This window comes from Diprion similis, chromosome 6 (assembly GCF_021155765.1).
Source record: "Diprion similis isolate iyDipSimi1 chromosome 6, iyDipSimi1.1, whole genome shotgun sequence".
Lineage (NCBI taxonomy): Eukaryota > Metazoa > Arthropoda > Insecta > Hymenoptera > Diprionidae > Diprion > Diprion similis.
The window spans coordinates 1,793,099-1,814,502 of record NC_060110.1 but is presented as its reverse complement, the minus strand read 5'-3'; the positions used below and the strand labels follow the sequence as shown (position 1 = coordinate 1,814,502).

The following is a 21,404-nucleotide window of genomic DNA, read 5'->3' as shown; positions in this document are numbered from 1 at the left end:
TGTTATTGTTGATTTATAGCATTGATGTGCTACGATTGATTTTATCTAAACTTATATTCCAACTCAGCCTTAATATTTATTATTCGAAATAGAGAAATTAATATATGTAAAAGTGCGTGCTGATTATGAACAATAGAAAACCTCGAAATTTCTGATTTTTATCGAAATCGACGATTTATGGGGTTTGAATTACCTGAAAAATTATTTCACTGACATGATAAAAAAATTGGGATGATGCATCTTCGGTTTGTTTAAATTTCCATAGACAGGGTTATTTGCAATTATAATGTACAAATGTTTTGACGCTAATTCCATGGACAATAACAATATCTGAGATGTCGTGAAAAATTTTTTAGACGAGTTTAGACTGCTTGGTTATTAAATTAATTATTAATATTATCATTATTTATATACTTTATTAATGCATTTACATCTTGCTGCTGCGAAGATATGTTTATTTCTTAATAAATACGCAGTCAAAGCGCCTTACATTTAACAACATTGTTGGTGATATTAATTAATCACAAAAAATTCTAAACATTGTTATATATCTTGCATCATGACGAATAAAAATAAATGATTTAATCAACTTTAGGGCTACGAATATTATAATAAGGAATTTATTAATACAGGATATTACTGTCGTCTATTCGTTCGTAAAAAATACACACGGAGTCAAAGGATTATTTGAGTCAACTGATATTCATTCGATTTAACTAAACGCTATAGTCAAATGCGGCGAACACATTACTTACTTAATTCAACAAAATACTTTTGCCGGTGAAATACTTATGACAACCTAACATAGAATTGAATCAAGCCTTTGATGTTATGCCGGCTATCAATTTATTCACGATAACACGGCGGAAGTTCCTTGCAATAATATGAATTTTGTATCAAGAAAATGTCTCATTGAAATGACAAAAAATTTAATTGAACGCAACTCAATCGTTTTGTTTTAAAAATATGAAATTGTCCTATCCAAACAAATTAAGTTTGTTTAATTCATGTTTTGTTGAGTCAAGAGTTCAATAGTTGTAGCAGATAATGAAAGTTTTTTGTTACAAAAATCTTTTGCATTGACTGAACATTAAAGGTATTTCAAGCGCAAAAATATATTCTTCGAACGATATCATTAATAATTCTGCTGATTCAAAATTTTTCTGCGATTTATCCGATATTTCAAGGGTACAATCCGAAAACTTATTGCTATGTATACTGTGTGCACGTGCATAAGGTGCACACTTTCCTCATAATTTGTTAATAGTTTTGTTCCTGTGTCGTAAACATCAATTTCGATGATTTGAAACTTAGTATTATGCTTTCTTCGTTTATAATAGGTCTGATGACAAGTTTGTCTTATTTTATCTGAATCTGACGTCCTAGGAGACTACTCGGTTTTATAACTATCTCCGAAGCTATTTCCGTAGCGAGAGAACTCACCGCCAAGTGGCCGTTTATAGTTAGATCAACAAAGTATGGTATTCGATCGATGTGAATTTTTTATTGGCTAGATTCATGTACTTATTTTATTTGAAGAATCTATTTTTTCTGTAGAACATGCGACTTAGAGGAACAACACATAAACTTGAAATGAAATCATATTCACTTGACTCAATTTCGGAAACACGCGAAAAAGTTCACTTGAATCAATACTTCACTCAATCGCGATAAGAAAGGCTTTTATTGAATCAAGGAATTCGCTTGACTAAATCATTTTCCCAAACTAACCAACTTGAAATTGTTGTATTGAAGTTATCGTATTTCGAATAAATAAGGGATACTAGATTGAAGTGAACGGACTCTGACAAAATCTATTTTGTTGGTTCAAGAATTCTGTTCCCTACGTGCATTGTGTGCGCGCGTGTGTGAATGAGTAAAGGGTTTTAAACTTATTTTAACAATTTATTTATTCATCTGTTCACGTTAATATATTACATCGTTATAAAGTTTTCATTAGTTTAATAATTCATATGATTCGTTGTTTAATTACGCTATATAAAATACGCCCACCTTCAAAATGATTTTCGTTTAAGTTTTGTACATTAGAGAAGCGCATGCAATTTTTTTTCTTTTATATTTCAATTATAATTATTCTTCTTGCACCTTTTTCATGTCCTTTAACACAGTTATATAAATTAGTTATTATTCGCCAGATCTTGTGCGTTGCGCTTATATGAATACGTATAGTTATCTTTGAATATATACAACGCTTGCACACACGAATCTTTGCGACAAGAATAAATAGCTCAACATTGCGATGCCTGAAACACATCGAAGATACAATAACTATAATTCGATAATAACTTCTTCACGAGGTATTATTGTTTATTTATTATAATGATCGGTTGAAGATGGTTTAATCTAAAGCAGTGCTTTTCGAAAATTTTACATTTGTCCTATATAAAGCGTTAGTTTTTACATAACTGGGTCTTAAGCCGATTAGAAACAATTTAAGTATGCCTATTAAAAACCTGACATTTGTTTATATAATGTTTATTAAATGACGCCGGATGACGGAGAGAGAATAACATATGAAGAAAAGCAGCTTGGTGAAAGGAAAAGAAATCAAAGTAAAAGCCGAACCTTTCGGAGGTATATAGTGCGTATATCCGATCAGTCCTTACTAACTTGCCACTCCAAATATAGCAACTATGTTACATTTATCCACTCTGATTATAGCAAAACTAGCGACGAAAAAAAATGTGAACTAAAAAAAATTATTTCTCTTCCCAACTAACTTGGAGCGCGAGGCAACCGCAGTGAAAAATGGATTCCGAGGGTAAAAAAGCGACAGCGAAGGCCCGTGCCTCTTGGCCTCCGCAAGGCCTCGGGCCCAAGAAACTAAACGTCCCTATATACTCTCCATGATTTTTCTGATTATTAATTTCATAACACCTTATTTAAGTAAACCGAAAATTAGTCATGTAATCAAAAGCCGAAGCTCTCTCCTAATTTCTGTTCTTGACTGCATGCGTACTATTTTGTATGGCATTTTTAAGCTGATTCGAAAATCGGCTAATCGTTTCGATCTCCGTAATGAAAAAAAAAAAAAAAAATTAAAAAAAAAACAGTCACGGCGTTAGACACGTATAAAAATATTATCTATACGGATCATGATATTATTACTTGGTGAAATTCATGTGCAGAATTGATTCATACGCTGACCGAAGATTGTTAAAGACGGTTACCCTAATGGGGTTTTGTGTGTCTTATGGGATCGTGTGTTAATTCTTCCGTCAACGATTCATACTTTCACGGTATGATCGCGTGAAATTTGCTGCACGTTTCGGAGTCGGAGGTAATTCGGGGGTCGGATATCGCGGAAACGCGAAGGAAATTAAAGGGGGAGGCCAGGAAGGTGGGGAAGATTCTCGCAGAATTTCGATCGTCGCGGTGAGAACTAGTGCTGGTATCCGGGGGCAAAGTACTGGGTTCCCGGGGGTGCCCGGTACCCGGGATACGTGCTGTTCAAGGCGTGTTGGGCGAAGAAACGGCTGTAGTCCTTGTTGACACGACGCGGCCTCACCGCTGGGCCCTTTGCAAGTTCGAGTCTCGCCCTGTTTTCCGCCTCCGTCTGAGCCTTGACCGACTCTGGAGGCCACTTCTGGTCACCCCTCATGTTTCCGTGAACCGTTCCTTTCGTCGCTGCCGGTTGTGCTTGATAGACCGGAGCTGGTATCTGGAAGCATGAGCATGCAACTTGTTCAGACCGTACCAATCCTTATATTTCCTATTTTCGCGCGTACTTCCACCCCTCTGATACCCGAAATCTCTATCGCTCGTACCGCTACCAACAAGTCGCGGTAAGTTTAGGCGCAATCGCGGAGGTACGCGATTGGGTGGATCGTCGTTAACCGCAAAGATGGCGCTGATCGTTGGAAGAATAAATAACTGACCGGGAATCGACGCTCGGTTAGTCAATCTGATTCGAGTCTCCGGCCATTCCAGTCGCGCTCGGAACTCTCTTGTTCTCTTCCTCTCCTCTCTAATTTAGACAGTAAGTTCTCCCCAGCCGATCGAACCACCGTAGATTCACGTCTTTGGCCTCTGAATCTCACGGCAGCTCTCCACTTGCGAGACACAACCATTAATCGTACACTAACACCTCATACACTCTTGACACAACTTTACTACTGTAATAATAAGGGGTTTTATGCCTCAGCGGCTTTTCCCCTGTGAGCTAATAAATTGCAACAATTTCTCTTGGCTCAATTGAGTATTTAGACAAATTTATTTCGTTCCATATTTCATCCTCTAATACTTATTTCTTTTCATATGGAATCACAGAAGCCTTTCATGTAGGAAAGTTTTCCGACGCTACACAACTGTTGGGATTGTCACTTTGCAATGCGTCATCTGGTGGAAAAAAATGTTACTAATGCAACCAGGCCGACATCTGGTCCGGTGACCGTGTTTTTTCCGTGTGTGAATGGTAGAACAGGTATATTATTGATCATGTTTAATTAATTTATGTGACACGAGTAATTTAAAACCCCAATAATTACAATTGGCCTCCATTAAAATTGAAATCTTAGGTTATGTGGTGATAAAATGGCGCCGACAACCAGGCTCTGACGTCATGAGGACATTTTTTAACAGGTGCGCCAGATTTGATGTTGCATTAGTTACTGAATGTAGTATAGGTAGCTACAATCGCAGTAAATTATTATACAACAGATGACATTTTTCTCGATGTGTTCAATTAGAATTTATCATAACTCAACATTGAAAATGAAACAGTTCTGCAAAGTTACCATGCATTCGAATAGATTGAAAAACACCTTTTCGGGACAACGTTATACGAAAAAGTTGTTTACAGAATTTGGGTTCTACTTCGAGAAAACTCACCATGTGTAAATATAGTTTGAAAAGTTGACAAGAGAAGAAAATTCTATCACTATTGATATTCTCGTCCCTGACGTCTTGGTGAATCAATACCTAGTGTTTTCCTCTGTAATTTCCGTATTCGAGTATTGAAAACATTAATTTTACCCACCATTGACGAATAATAGGCTAATTTATTCCCTCTTAAAAAGCTTAATTGTTTTGCACCGTAGAGGAAGTGAAATCATTTTGACAGGATTTTTCATCCTTGATCTAAATCCAGTCATAGAATTTATCTAAATATAACGATTAGCATATTGCTCATTCAAAGACATAATTACAGGACAGCGTTGAAATTGTTTTATGACGAATGATCACAGTCGCATCGTGTTTCAAAATTGACGAACCTAAATCTGCAAGTTGCAGGATAGAACTTTTTTTTTTTAATTTGTTGATTCTTTACCGGCGGAAAGTACAGTCGCACTTTAAAATCTGACAATTTACCTGAGAAATTGGTGGCTCAGGTCTGAGTGTTATAGTAGATGGTGGTGGTGAGAAGGTGGAGCGTGCAGGTGCCGGTGAGAATTGACTCTGCGGGGGTGGTTGTGAAGGAAGAACCCGCACGCCCTGACTCGGAATCTGGTTTTGCTGAAATTCAATTGAACATGGTGCATTCATATTTGCAACTGTTAGTGATGGTGTTATCTTCGACACAAAATCCATTTCTGCACAGTCACGCGAAATGTCGCACAATAAAATCAATTTCCGTTTTACGCTCAATATTAAACGGTAAATGGTGTATATCGTATAATTCCCCAGATTTTTGAAATGCACGGTTTTATACTCAAAGTATTTGCCAAAAAACAATTAATGATCCTCAGTCTTGTGACATAAAACATGTTTTCAAAATCAACAACATCCAGAAAATATAGAAACTTTTGCAGAATAATGACAGTGAACCCGACTGATATGAGTGATCACGTTCGACCCCCTTTTGAATTTGAAGTATGGATTTTGGTTCCCACCATTGCAAAGTTTCACGTAAATCGAGACACATTTTTGCTACGACACAATTTTGGACACCTGTAGCGTATATTTATTATAGGATGATACGTCATGTTCTTGAAGCAATTCAGTTACACATCGTCATTCAACACCTTCCAGCTGACCAATTCACCGAAGGTAGTGTACCTACAATTCTTCAGAATTGATGCTAGTGAATAAATATTTTTTCCAAATGAGCATTTTTCATGTCTACTGTGCGATCAAATTTGAAAATATTGTTATGTAGGTTTCAGCACAATAATGGTGCTGGCCAGAGAAGAGATAATTGGTCAATTGGAATATTTTTAACACAGAAAGCGTTTTTCTGAGAGTCTATAAGTAACTGCAGTAAAGAGGCTGAAATTTTGAAGATTGAAAACTGACTGACGGAAAACATGTCTCTGGGTTTGTAATATACAAGGGTCAGAATTGAAAAAAATTACAAAAATCTGAAGAGCCAACAATACCTTTTTCGCCTTGCAATCAATATGTACATTGTACACACGTACAAAAGTGACTTTCATGGGTTAATTTTGGATCATTAAAATTTAGTCAACATTTGATATCAAACGAGCTTCAAAACTGAGTACATAGGCGAAATAAAATTGTCAGTGTGTCTAACAGGAGCTAATTTTGATTTTGGATTCAAGTTCGAATCCGCCGTTACTTTAGATCATAAGATTCTAAGGAATAATAATTTTTCCACCAAATTTTTGGCAATCATTTTTTCACTCCTACGAATTTATCCCACGATAATGACTTGCACATGTGTTGCGGCAAGAAGAAAAGGGTACCGGTTGAGTCTTAAAACCGACAGCCAGTAATTTCGGTCGCCTGGACGGCCCGTAATGTGAGCAGACGAACCTGTTGAGGAGTAACAGGTTGTTGCCACGGTGCCTGGACCGGCTGTGATTGCCAAATTGGTGGCTGCTGGTTACGGATTGGCAAGGGTGATGTAGCCGGGGGTGTGACGGGTGCCCAACCCTTGGGTGCTGCTGACTGGAAGTTCAAGGGTTGACGAAACGTGCCCCCGGGGCTTGCGGGTGACGGAGAAGAAGGAAAGTTCGCGACTTGCACTAGTCCCTGGGGGACCTGAGAACTAGGGGGTTGTGGAGAAGGACCGGAAGCCGGGCTACTTCCATACGACGCAAAGTCTCCCACGCCTCGTGTCTGGGGCAAAAAACAAAGAAAAAAATCAAAGGGGGTGCAGTGAACAAGTTACATAGCCAATTGTGCAGTTCTCGCGATAATTGTCGAGCCGCGCTAATTGCATGAATTAATTGTACCCCCTTGTCATCGCTCACCGCCGTCCATGAATAATTACATGCAGCTGCGGGATTCGGGGGAATTTATTTGTAATTGTAGGTTGTTGCAACGATTGGCAACGGTTACTGTCATTAATGTTGGGGGGCTCTACCTTTGATTGGACTGGCTCTTGTTCCACGTAAGTGAATTGTTGTTCTTCCGGCGGTGGAGGCCAAGCCACTCGTTTTAAACCTGCAACAAGTGCTCCGGTTAATCAAGTACAGCAATGGATAATCTAGTAAGGGCGGTTTTGAGGTTAGAAAAAAACATGCGGCTCGCAGTTTAAGGCCATGTAGTACTCCAACCAGCTCATGTGGTGCCAATCAAGGAACGTTTGGCTGTGCATCTAGCTGATCGCGAGAGCATCTTTAATTTACAAAATTATTGTCATTTCTAGCTCTCGTCTAGTGACCATAATATTACATGAAAACAGTCTTACGATGACTGATTTTACTCCTCATTTTTTCCGAAATTGCGCAAAATATCTCAATTTAACTATGTACTTTTTGCCCCCTAAAATGCGGGAAATGTGGGATTAGTAACATGTGTCACAAAGCCACATATTTTATTGATGATTTTCGGGATATGAGTAAATTTACTGAATTTTGCTACAAAATAACGATGCATCGTCAAAATTTTAACCCTTTCCGTTCGTTTGTTCATTTAATAGAGGAAGAAATCGGGTGAGTTTACTCGGTCGGTAAGGGTAGGAGTGATACATGACCTTAAGGAATGCCATCTGCATGAAATTAGTGACTTGCAACGAGGTGTGAGAATAGGTGAATTCTAGACACTCAAAAACGGATCAATCGATTTATTTCGAAGAAGACAGTATTCTTTATACACTTTCATTCATAACACATTTTTTTAGTAAACAGATAAAAAAAGTCGCATAACTTTTAGATAAAAATCGAAATTCAACTAAAAACGGCCTCATTTTGTGAAAGAAATTGGATCATGCAGGCAAGGAAGATAAAGTATTCGAAAAATCTGTCTTTAAATTTGAAGTACATCGATTGAGCCGTTATTAAATTTCGTTGGTACCGCGAAAACATGTAACTGAGTTGATGTTGTTGTCAATAACAATATTCCAGGTTCATTGCTTCTGACAGAAAGTATGCGAATGAAGTTCGATTGCCATACGTTTGAACAAAAAAAAACCCCAATCACATTGAATAATTGGCTGTTGAGTTATAAATTTTCAAGATTCACCCACTTATTTTCACCTACTCGTATGTAGGGTATACCTCCTCTCAAAAAACGTTGTTCATACATTTGTCTCTCCCCTTTTCCCACCGTCCTTGTCCGTTTTACACAAGGAGAACATTCACTAATTTTTCAGTGGAATTTTGTAAATATCCGACAAGTGTGACTCGTGACTTGTATAGGTATTTGGCTTGTCCCTGCAGCGTCGTGCGTCAAGCATTAGTGAGTCAAGCTCGTTTATTTATATCGAGCAACAAGAAAGATTGTAGAACAGTCTACGTTAACACAGGACAACGTAACGTTCTTCAATTAGCAACTTTATTTTTAAAATTGTAATCGAGAATCTCTTACTCAGTCCTCTCTTCAAAGATGCGAAAATATATGCAAGTAAACGTGAGATGCGGAATTTTCTTCAGGCAGAAGAAGAGGGGCCGAATTTTCGAATGATTCAAAATTTAGTTTGGTAAAAAACCTAATCCCTCAACGTAGGACCAACAGCTGAGTCGTGCGGATGTTTTACAGAATTAGGCAGATTGCATCAGTGCATGATTGATCTTTGAACGCTTAGCCAGAACTTGCAAACATGATTGTCCAACGGATTATGATCACAGTAGCGGCCAAGTTTATATTTGAAAATTGCCACATTGTCGCACGTGAGAACGCAAAGAATCGGCCTTGTATCGCGTCTATTTTTGGAAATTAACAATTTACATGGGTCCTCCGATTCCGTGAAAATATTTTTGATGGGCGCCCAGCTCCGTTGAAAGATACACGATCATTTTCATCTATTTTTCTACTTTGCTCTGGAGCACATATCGTTTAATTTAAAATTTCCGACAACTTTATGGCCTTCATTCACAGACACAGTCATGAGCTATATTGGAGTTCGTATTTTAAGAAGCATAAATCATTGTGAAAAATTTATTTAGCGCGTCGAGCATTGAGTAAGTCGATTGCCAGAGTCGTTGTCCCTTATTTCATGAATTTGCTTGCAAAAATTTTTCAGTTATTTTTCACAATTTCTTAATCTCTGCATACTTTCTTTCATATATTTTCTACTACCATCTGTCTCTTTGCATCTTTCAACTTGCCCAACATTGTTCTAACGGTAAATGATAAACTCTATTCTATATTTCATGTCTGAAGTACCCATCATAAATAAACTATAAGCACATACTTTATTATTTCTATTTAAATTTTTCATAGCAGTGTGAAGCCAGTAACGAGGACATTGCTGCCAATAAGTGGAAAATTGGCGACTAAAATATCTGACAGATTGCAATAGAACACAATTACATCCATTTTATTTAATTTGATTTTAACAAGCAGGTAAATAAAATAGCTGCCTATACACTATATCGTGACAACACTTTATTTCTTAAAAAATTCCTCAACAGGTGCTCAGCGGTCCGATTAATTAGTAGATTGCCTCGTTTCTTCCGACGAACGAACCACTGCAGGGATTATGTAAGCTTACAGAAATAAGTTACAAGATGTGGAAGCACCTGGACTTGACGAAATGTCGACAAATTAATCCAAACTTATTTCCGAGCTGGGTTCAAGCGAATGGACCAATTATTGGTATAAAAAAAAATGGATACCTGATGAACTACCAGAAATTGCACAAAGAATATTGATTATTTCCTTACTTATTATCGTACCGATAAAAAAGTAAATAAATAGATCGATAAAAGTAAATAAATAGATCGATAAAATTAAAACTGGCTCCATGCCTTGAATTTTGAAGCATATTTTTCTTTATATAATTTTGGCATCCGCACGATGTCGTTACGGCACGGGTTGCGGACTTGTCGAACAGCAGACAAAACGGTCGCGTGTAAAAATCGAAGGGTAACTAAAACACTCGTAGGAAAATATTCTTGACAGGTGTCACCTGTCGAGCTAGTCTAATTACCGTTGAAGAACACTATAAGTTGATCGATACAATATTTCCGCGACTATATACATATAATTTGACACAAAACCACAAGATTTGCTATTAAAATAAATAATTTTCACACCCAAACACAAGCATGTTAATCTTCGCAGTCGTAGAAAGTAATGCAAAAAAGTCACAGAATTATTTTATAAAACGCAATGAACGCAAATGATTGGAAGCGAAGAATAAAGGCGATCGTGATATGGAAAAATGTAAATAAATAACAAATCAACAGAGCACACGCCATACTTGTGTTCTCCAAACTGTCTTCTACTTTAGCCCGCGGTGTCTCCGGTGGTTTGCCACGTCCGACTATTAATCGTCGTCGAACTTGACTATACTTTTGACTATATGTATTCGGAACCAGTGGTTATGCGAAAGCTCGATTTCGAGCTTTCGAGTCTTGATGAAGCGGTCGGTAGTGGGGCGAAACTAGGTGAGCGTGCGCGTCTAGCGATGAATTTTGTATATTATATGGAAACCGCTTAGCGGTTTGTGACATACAAGGAGAGGCTGGTTGCAAAACGGGCTGATTTTACCTCGGGCCGGGCGCAAAAGTAGGCGACAGTAGCGGCCGTCGCGGGGGCAAAAGGGGGGCCAGCAACCGCGGTAGCGGCTACGAGGACGCAGCAGGCGGCGGGCCTCTGCTGTCGTCAGGATCAATGGCGTCTCGTCGTCTCCAGGGTGAATTGGCCGGGAGGGAAAGCATGAGGAAACAAGCGAAGCGTATACACGAAATTCAAACGAATTCAGTAGAAAAAATAACCCATAAAAACGATAAAACACGATTTTTCTGTGAAATTCACCGCTTAACGCCAGCGGATAGGCAACCAGAGTTACGCACTTAGTCCTCTAATTGTAAGTATTCAATGTGCGGATGGCTGCTTAGTGGTTGCCTATTTACTGGCGTCAGGTAGGGTATCTCACGGAAAACTAACACACTGCTTGATGCTGGTTTGTTAATCGTTGAGTCATAGACGTGCAAGAAAAACATTATTTTGCAAACTGTCGTGTATCGGCCTACACGGTCACGTTCAACAAGCCGATTCTTCGTCATTTTGACCTTGTAATTAAGTACTTTGTATTTTTAAACTGGTTATTTTGAATATCAGTAAAGGCTGGCAGCGATCAGATTATATTAGGGTCGGGTGGTCCGTGAATATATGACCGTGCAAAATTAGCTCGGATTAATATGTATTTGAACACGACGCTCGTTCGTCGTTCAGCTTTGGTCCTCAATCAAGTCGAAGCTTCCTCCCATCCTTAATTTTTCTCCGCGTCTCGAGAGGATCGTCGTGAAAAATTGTGAAGATAAATTTATTGTATCCAATGAACCAGGTTTTAATTTTTCATCGTTTAGCTTCTATTTAGATTCCCATGCTGATGCAGAAACTAATTTCAAAACTCACTCGGTTGTCCACCGTTGCGTTGTCTGGCTTCCTCTTCTTCGAGCATGCGAAGAACGGCGCTGTTCTGCAGATTTGCCGGCTTGGCCAACTGGTTGAAGTCGATACTGGAAAACAGATTTATAAGCTCAGTACAGCAAGTTCCATTGATTCGAGTTATATACCGTAGATTTTCGAAAATTTGTAATTTATGCGATACGTCATGGGTTGTTTGATAATCGAACTATGTGAATGAACACAACGAATGTAAAACCGCACGTCAGAAAACAGTCAGCAAATAATCTAGAACACGTATATGCTGGATACGGGAATTTATTTTTTAGCAAACAATAGCTCTAATTTTTTATTGAATAAACCTTCTGCGAATCAGAAAAACACGGAAAAATCCTCTATTCGCGATTTATTAATAAAATTCCACTGTCACGTGACCACTGTACTTTGCAATGAATTCTATAATTTATTATTTTTCCGCTAAGTAAACACGTTACCGGCGGTTTCCGCTTGCCTGTAAATTTCTCACGAATAGTGCGACTTTTTATTTGGCTATTAAAAGCGATAGCGATTCGAATGACCAAAATTAGGTCGAAATTTATACACAGTATAAAAATAGAAAGCGCGAATAATTTGATTTGTATGTAAAATGAGATAGCACCTTTTTTGGGCGATCATTTTGCAGCTAAGCTCCTGTGGTCGCACGAAACCAGACGCACGTCCGCGACCCGACAACTTTGGTCTGCCAAATGCTAAACTAATGTAAGTCAAGTACACAATGGCTTGCGCAAGGAGCTGAAGAGATGACGGGGTTTTTGCTATATCAGTCACTGAGTTGGAGAGCGAGGAGGGCGCGGAACTCCCTAGGGAGGGAAGCGGATCACCAGGCGAAAAGTACACAGACACACGAGTTTATTTGTGGCATTTAGGAATCACTTACTTACTAAAAATACCCCGATTGCTAACGGAACCGACTCAACGTTATAGGCACACGGACGAAAAGCTTATGAATCCGAGCTTCGGGCATTTCGCGAGTGAATCACCGCCGTCGCCTCTAGACGCCTGGCGTCGGTTTAGCTGCGTCTCGCGAATAAACGTCATCGACTGTCAATCGCCCGGCCAATAACCGCTGACACCTCGCGTTTACTCCGAGTAAATATCTTTCAATGTATTTCACCGTCTTTTGGCGTCTACCAGATCAAGATGCTGCCACGCTGTCTGTTTATTTGTCTGTCTTTCCTCGTTGCAACTTGCCGTCCGCGTCGCTGCCAAGAGGAACGGGTTTTATATTTCAATGCCAAAAACGGCTGATAATTACTAGTTATTTTAGTTAAATAGTCGTAATTATCGCTATACTCGTTCCTTTGCGAAATACAAATGTAAACATTGGCATGAAATTTAAAAAAAAGCTACATTTCAATCGACAAATTTACCACTGCAGACTTCAGTAATAGAATTCACGTATACAGAAATTGAATTGAACCACTCACGCGTTCCGTTTGGCAGGAATTCAATTGATTCTCTAACAAGGCTAATGCCGTTGTGTTAACACGAATAGGTGATGCAGTGCAACGCAGCTGTCATTTGTATTTATATAATTTGAATTGAAATTCCTTGTCACAAATGAATCCTTGCACCATGATTTTCGCGTGTAATTCCTACTTCATGCATATTTTATGCAGATCCGAATTCTAAGGCCTTTGAGAAGAATGGCAATTAGATTTAATGGACACGTAATTTCTGTGTTTGGGTTTGTGAGTCACAATTCTTTCTAGAATTATTTTACGAGAAATGTAACTAATTGTAAGCGTATTTCGTATGGGAAAGAAATGTGATTTTCTTACCCGACAGCACCGTTGGATAGAACTTGAGTCTGGCGTTCGAGTGTCTCTTGCACCGACTGCGGAGAGTAGAGTTTGATGGGTGAGTTGAACTGCTTGTTCACGAACTTTGGCCCCTGGCCCGCCATCGTTCACTTCCTTTATAATTTCTTGTTACTACTGTAAAATAAATATTTCCGCGACTTACGAGACCATTCAGCATACTAAACAACTCTTGCGGCATTATCAACAATTATGCTGGAGTCATTACACCTGTCGGTTACGTAAACTAAGCACATAGGAATGTCTTCGGTAATTTTAAAATTAACATTTTTCGTTCAATAGAGTACACAGAGAGAAAAATATGGTTAAGTAGAGTCTCGATCTTGACTTATGTCTCATTTTCTACTTACTCTGTAAAATATGCTAGTTTTATCCATTTTTATGCTCACGATAATAATTTTGCTGGCTTATCTTGACCTTAAATAAGGGCTGAGGACAATTTTCATCATATTTTTCTTTCAATATGTCTTGTTACAGGAAAAAATGCATTTTAACGAAGCTATTTATAGCCTCTTTCGTAAAAAGTATTCCTAAAAGAAAATGTTCATTTCTACTAAATAATCAAATGGAGGGTTTGGAACTTGACAAGGTTGTTTATGAATTCCCTTCGAAACAGAACATTGGTGAAACTGAAGTGTGGGTGAGAAATTCTTGTGATAACAAGGGCTCGTTATAGGCAGCCGATCTAGTCTTGTATACACTGTTGTTCCGAGTCACTGGTGAAGTTTGCTTTGGGCTATAAGCGTCGCCGTGACAAGATCAGGCCTAAAAATACGACAAGTGCTCTCGAGAGATCGTAATATTGACCTTGACTAAAGGTGTGAAAGGTTTCCCGAAACAAACCACCTAGACCTCGATGAGATGGAGGTACTCAATCAAATAAGGGCTGGACGCAACTTAAGGGCTTACATACGTCTAGCAGCGCGAAAAATGCGCTACAAGAAAAATTTTTATTACGATAGAAATCAATGAAAATAAATAGTACACATTGTTTATTGGTATTTAAACTTTATAAAAAATTGTATTTTATTTTATTCTTACAAAAATTGCTGTGTAAAAAATCACACGATCCACAACTCTAAGAAAAAAAAGTTGCTCCACGGTCGACATCATATCTCCGGTGAATGGTGATCGATCTGCAAAATTTTTAAAAGATTTTGTAAAACAAAGTTGTAGTTACAGTCTGTCGAGCCGGAATTTGGAATTTCGAAAAATTTAGCAATTTGTGGCAGTTTAAAAAAAAGTATTCGTTTTACATTTTAAATATTTTTATAAAATTTTTAAATCAAAATATCAAAAATCCTGCTCGACAGATGATAGAGAAAGCTATTTCGAATATTTAAAAAAATCGAATCAAAAAATATTAAAAACTATACGAGTTATCATGTCGACCGTGTAGGAAAAAGGAGTTTCGAGAAAAACGCGTCTAAAGTTTTAAGTGCGCTTTGCTGGAAGTCGCGTGCAGCTAAGGCGAGAACTTTATGAATTCTTTTATTTGTTTTGTAAACTTACGTTTAATCTCCCATTACGGCTTCGTATTGTATGCCTTCCTTGTCGGTAGTTAATTGTTTTTGTTTATTTTTTTACAGTCGACGAGCTGTTCTGGCCTCTTTCGTCGGACAGTCACATTTTATACCATAACTTTGAATCTGTGGGGAATTTTTGCAATCGACTTTCACAGAAATAAGCCTCAATCTATAGAGAACAACAATCCGTTGAAAAAAATCCATTTTTTTTTAAATTTATACGTATGTAAGGCCTTAACGCGACACATATAAAATCATATTGTTATTTTCATAGTGAATTTCGATTTTTGTAAATTATAGGTGCCCGACGTAAGGCTATAAACTGGGATATTGAAGCTACTGATTTTTCATACACGTACAATAAATTTTGGCCGTTAATCTTCGACGCTCCGTCCTCGCCGAAGAACGTTAGGAAACAGCTGTGCCGACATGTTGCATACATATGCACACATTCTTCATTGCAGCATGTGCCAAGTGAAGTGATATTTTGATTAGAGTATCTCTCTTTTTTATTATATATTATCAAAGTTTTTAGTGCCGATATTCGATTACGGCTTAATAAGGTTTGTGACAATGTACCCTCGATGTATCCTTTGAACGGTGGGATAATTGATTTGCTGGAACATTCGTTTCTTCATTAGGTACATCGTGTTTTTCTCACTCCTTCTTTTCTTCCCGCAACAGCTGAGACTTCAATTATCTCGGTTGTAAAGAGTGTTTACCTTGGCTGAAATACATTTTCTTTTGCGTCGTGGGTTGTTTTCACTTAATCATCCATTGTAATGGTTCAAAAAGCATTAACTTGCACATTCGAGCTTCTCGATACGAACAAATTAGCGTTTGTATCAGAAATTCACAACATGCACTGACGTATTTTTAGCAGTAATTTCGCGACGTTGGTGAACGAGTCCGGTATGATTACTTCTGATTGCAAAATTCCTCGCAAATTACGATGCCAATATACATATGTAACTATATTCAGGGATGGAAAGCTTCGTAGCTGAAAAATTTTACAAGGTAAACTTCGGGCAAGATCAATGACGATGCATGTGTTTACATTGGAGAAGAATTTCGAAGCTATATTATACCCTGGGCGTCAAAGTGGATACATAAAACCAAAACATTTCGTAGCTGGATTAATAAATAGAAAGAAGATAAAGCTTGGAAGATCACTGACCCTGAACTCGATCAAATAAATCTTGTGCTTGATTAAAAGTTAGTAAGAAATAAGAATAATCATGCGGATAATTTCACAATTACAATAATCTTTGCAATATTCTTACTTTTTCCTTAATTATCAACTCATCTATTTTTATTTTTGACCACCTGCCACCTTTACTCATCGTCACCTAGATCCTTCCATCTCTGTTTTTGACGGGTTCTACGCGTGATCTATGACTAGAAGACAACAGTTTCCCAGAAAGATGCGATCTCGAGCTGAAGTTATTCTCGATTGACCAAATGATGTGAAATATAGTCAAGTACAGCATGATTAAAACCTTTGTGATCAGGGTTCGTACGTTGAGGCACGGTTGAGTCACCTGTTGACGGACGTTACCGATTTAGCTCAGTCGGGTGATGGCGAAGACACAAAAGCCAAATACCGCGACTGCTGAGAAATTCTGGCGCCCGCGACCTCTTTACGACCCTCAAAGTTCCTCCTCCGCGTTCCCTTTCACCGAGGTCAAGCCCTCGAAGCCCCTCTGTCATTCGGTCAAGCGTTCAAGGGTATTTCTTGACCAAATATTCACACCGTGAATTCTGTAGTTTTCTTGATGGAAGGTGAAAAATTTTTCGATGCTATTCAATGTCATAATTAAATAGTAAACTAAGCCAACACCTCTAAATTTGAGGGGCTCTTGAGTTTTTATAACGTGCTTACACTCTATCAAATCTTATACGACTTAATCCTGGAATAAAGTGTTTGGAATGTAAAAGTACCACAAGTTACATACACACGGAAGGGGATAATTCTGCAGAGCAGCCATACAGTGAAGTAGGAAGAAGCTGTGAACGAGATACCATGTAGAAGGAGGGAGAAATAGATGAGTCGGCTGAGTATTCTGGAATCTGTGCCAGAAAAACAGGGCCGAAGAGAAGACCCCGGACGTGAAAAACGAGCGAAACTCACTATTATAGAACAGTACTTAAATCATCGCTTCGTTATGTATATGCATACTGACAAGAGTTCACGAGGGTGCGTTGACATGCTTTCAAACTCCATGTCTCGGTGCTTGTCACTTGACAGATATTCGGAAGCAAAATTAATTATGCCATGCTTTGAGGGATCCTTAAAGTGTTACAGCATATATGGTGTGAAAACAGATGAACTGATTACTTATTTCAATTACTACTCATGAAGATCGAGTTCAGTTACTGATTGACTTAAAAACTTGACTTTGTCGATAATGTATTGGCTGGCTGCGATAGAGTGCTGGACTAATCCGACTATAACGGATTTGAAAAAAGAATGCTTCTATTCTTGAGCGTCAATTATCGCTAGCGTTCTTCTTTATCGTCAAAAGATCCAGACTCTATCGATAAACATTATAAGTTCTTATGAAACGGTTTGACATCGCACTTGAAAAATTATTGTGTGACCCAATTACATGGAAACCCAACCGAATTATCGTCGAACGCGTATAAATCAGATCTTCGTGCGTCAGAGACGGTTTTAAGGTGAACGCGTGTCCTCAGAGAAGAGAATTATAGGTGCGTCCCTGCGGTTTTGGCCGTACTCACACCTATGCGGTTTAAATTTAGCGCGGATTCCTCCGAATATATGTGTATATCGACTTTGCATACTTATACGCAAAAAGTTCGCCGCGAGACGTGTATAATATGCGGGTTCGTGAAATTTCGGGAAAACTCGTATGGCCTCGGAAAATCTCGATACGCTGGTCGGGTTGGATTACCAGCGGGGGTGGAAAACGCCGAATGAAATGAAGGTGGTATTTACCGTTGACGAAAGTCGCGGAAGGCCCGTGAAAGCCGACGACTAATGACCGACCGTTCACCACGAACGTATTCATAAGTATCGGGCATTGCCACGCTGGAATAATAAATATCGCTCATCCTGACTTTTTCGAAAGCCAGCGTTTTATACTTATATTCTTAAGAGTATTTTTATAATATTATATTTTCGCACCTGTTACGTAATACAAATTGGGACGCCTGACTACGAGATGTATCATCACTGACCACTGAGTCTTCCTTATTGTAATTTGCTTTGAAGAGGTTCTTTGAGCAGAGAATTGCAGTGGATTTCAGGGAAATCTTATCGGAACTTTATCTATGCAAACTTTTTCAGGCAAACGGTAATCGAAATGTGCAAAATCAACGCGTTACTATTATACGCTATACCGCCAAATATTGTAGAGCAATTTTCGATGTTTTCATTCGGTAAAGTAGAAATTTTGCATACTCTAAAAATCTTTACGTTTCGATAATTTCATGCAGCCTAAACTGTTGTTACAACGTTTCGATTTTCGGAAAGAAATTTGATTGAAGTTTTTGCATTTAAAACTGACAGGTGAAATTCAATACTTAATTTCACTTAACTTATGTAGTATTCTACAAGATTCATAACTTCCAATACGGCTCCCTTAATTTTTTTCTATCACATTTCCAGAGACTTCCGAATGCGGATCATGTATTCGATATGGATAGTTTGAGGAAATTTTGAACATTCTGAGCATACAAGTATCAACAAGTATTATTCATGAAAGTTCTGTGATCGAATTTTCTCAAATTGATGAAATTACACGGTCTTCACAGGATTGTACTTCCGTGATCACAGTTCAGCAGTTCGATATTTCACAACAATTGATCAAATTCCTCAGATTTTTTCTGATCCTCAGGTAAAACACGAAAGAAATAAAACACCTCGTATCTATTCCACGTACAAAAAATAAGCCTTTTTGAAAAATGACCTTATATTTAGTAGACGAATCAGCGTTGTTAACCGTAACAACTGAAATCACTAGTTTAACTTTGTTCGATATGAAAGTGTAAGTCTTATCAAAACAACCTTGCAGAACACGGAGTTCGCTTCAAACAATTGTTACCAACGAATAACGTTTACACAAATCACGAGGATTCGATTGTCGCAAAGAATATAACTGGCTATAGGCTGAACCACTTTTAATTTTGATGAGAACGAATAATTATACGACTATTAAATGAGAAAAAAAAAAAAAAAAAAAAAAAAAACTTGACGTATCATAAATTAAACAGTGGTCTGCGAAAAGAGGAAATTTTGCATATTTAGCATGGTGTAATTTCTATGGTTTAGTTGCAAACAGCTCGAAGGGTAGAAATGATTTTCCCTGTAGCTAATGAATCGTTTCCAGTCTTATGATGAGTAAGTTACTGCAAATATTTATCCAAGCACATCGTAATGATAATGTGGATAGGTGGACGTATGGTCGCGAAGTGAGTGACACATTATACTAAACGGAGGGACTATGTCACGTTGACGGTTGACAGTAATTAAACTCCGGCGACCCTGGCACCCTTCGAGCCGGTAAGAGGCACTTTTTTTAGCACCTTACAATAAGGCAATGATCCCCGCAGCTGTGCAGGGGGAGTGGCAACAAGTCTCAAATATACAGTGAATCACGTTTGGAGTTATAACTTACCTTAAGTGTAACTTGCGTTACGAGCCGGTCTCCCGAAGGTGGAACACACTGAACTCGAGTAAGCTCAAATGCTGAAAAGCAACCAAGACCCTCTTCCAGCCACCGTTGCCCACCGCGCTATGCTATTTTCGTACATCCACCTAGCGTCTTTGCGAGCAAAAGTCTTGAATTTCTTGAGATTTTCTAAAAATTCATTGGTCAACACCTCCGTCATACAGTGGTGCCGCGGTCCGGCTTTACGTAGTTTAGATTATACAATTTATAATTCGAATTATCGTAGTTACTAAACCCGTACAAATTTCGTCCCAAGCATGCGCGTGCCCCCGCGATTTTAGCGCTCAAAATTTTTTTTTCATGTTTATTTTAGTTTTTCACGGTTTCAAGTACATGCAGGTTTCTCATCTTGGATCGTTCCCTAGCCAATTATTTGAAACAGGAATAACGTTTAGTCAGACTATTATCGTAGTATACTTGGCTCGATATACCTGCACTATATGCCAAATTAGATTGTAAACATTTTCGAAGCAGCGAAACGTATTAATTTATTTCCGAAACTAGCGTGGCACGCTGTGAACAAGGCGAAGAAAGCTCAATTGTCAGAAGCTTTTGGAGAAGATTATTGGGAAAAATTATTAGCCACTTATTGTCTTCAAATATCTGCAGTGAAGAATAATAAACAATTCGCAAAATCCTGTGAATGATAAAATACTGTTGGCTCGGGAATCGAGAAAAAAGTCACCGCAAACTTTCGAATAAAGCGTGAAAAGCAGTTTAACGTTTAAAGCAGTTCGCTTAACTGTTTGTTTATCTTATTTTCAATGGCAATTTTTTCGTAACCGATTTTTATGAACGTGTAATTTTAAGGTGCCTGAAGCTACATTTTTTTTCCTGTACGATTGCATGAAATATGTAACAATGCTTTCAGAATCTTCAATCGCATAATGTTCCCATTTCAAAATTCTTATAATGCACGAGAGTCTACACTCTTAACGTAAGGAAATAAATTTGTTAAAATCAAAAGTGTATATAAACGCTAGACAAAGTTTATTCATTCTTCATTCAAGGTCTAGTCTGCTTTCACATCTGTACGTAGAAAATGGCCGATGTATTTATGTGAAATTGATTTAGAACTTAGAATAAAGTTATGTGTATCATCTGAAAGAAGATATGGGTACAAAAATATATTCGATGTTGGTTGGTACTCGTAAATGTATTTTTCCTCCTTAAATATCAAAAACAAATGTACAAATTATACATATAATTGTTCATGCGAGCGTACACACTCGTATCATATTAAATTAAATTATATTCTTTGACTTACATGTATAATGTATAGAATTGATGATTACATTTGAAGTAAATGGTTTCCAATCAAAACGCATTGAATTTTCTTACTTCCATGGTTGCTCATCTGAAGTCTATAAATTTCGTACGTCATGCCATTTGAAAGCCAGAACGAATTAATTAGTTCCAAGTCTTAAAAAATCGCAGGACGCGAAAATCATTCATAATGAAGGGAAGTTAGTTGAATTTTTCAGTGATTGAGTATCTGAAAATTTTCGAATCACCATTTGATCAATTGATCGTTTGAAATAACTGAAACATCTCCTGAGAAAGCCCATCGCATCGTACTAGCT

At 38.0% G+C, this 21,404-nt stretch overlaps 1 protein-coding gene across 2 annotated transcripts; it reads right to left on the bottom strand.

Moving 5' to 3' along the window:
- Window positions 1-3,249: 3,249 nt before the first annotated feature.
- On the bottom strand, window positions 3,250-19,910 carry LOC124406622 (extensin-like). Of its 2 annotated transcripts, XM_046882092.1 has the most exons (7): window positions 19,768-19,910; window positions 13,563-13,718; window positions 11,731-11,834; window positions 7,289-7,368; window positions 6,736-7,041; window positions 5,332-5,475; window positions 3,250-3,682 (listed from the first exon to the last, which is right to left on the bottom strand). In XM_046882092.1, the coding sequence occupies exons 2-7, from the start codon at window positions 13,685-13,687 to the stop codon at window positions 3,404-3,406; spliced, it is 1,038 nt and encodes a 345-aa protein (XP_046738048.1). In that variant the 5' UTR covers window positions 13,688-13,718; window positions 19,768-19,910; the 3' UTR covers window positions 3,250-3,403. The 2 variants fall into 2 exon arrangements, with proteins under 2 accessions (XP_046738048.1, XP_046738049.1); XM_046882093.1 differs by lacking the exons at window positions 13,563-13,718; window positions 19,768-19,910 and adding an exon at window positions 12,380-12,615.
- Window positions 19,911-21,404: the final 1,494 nt, after the last annotated feature.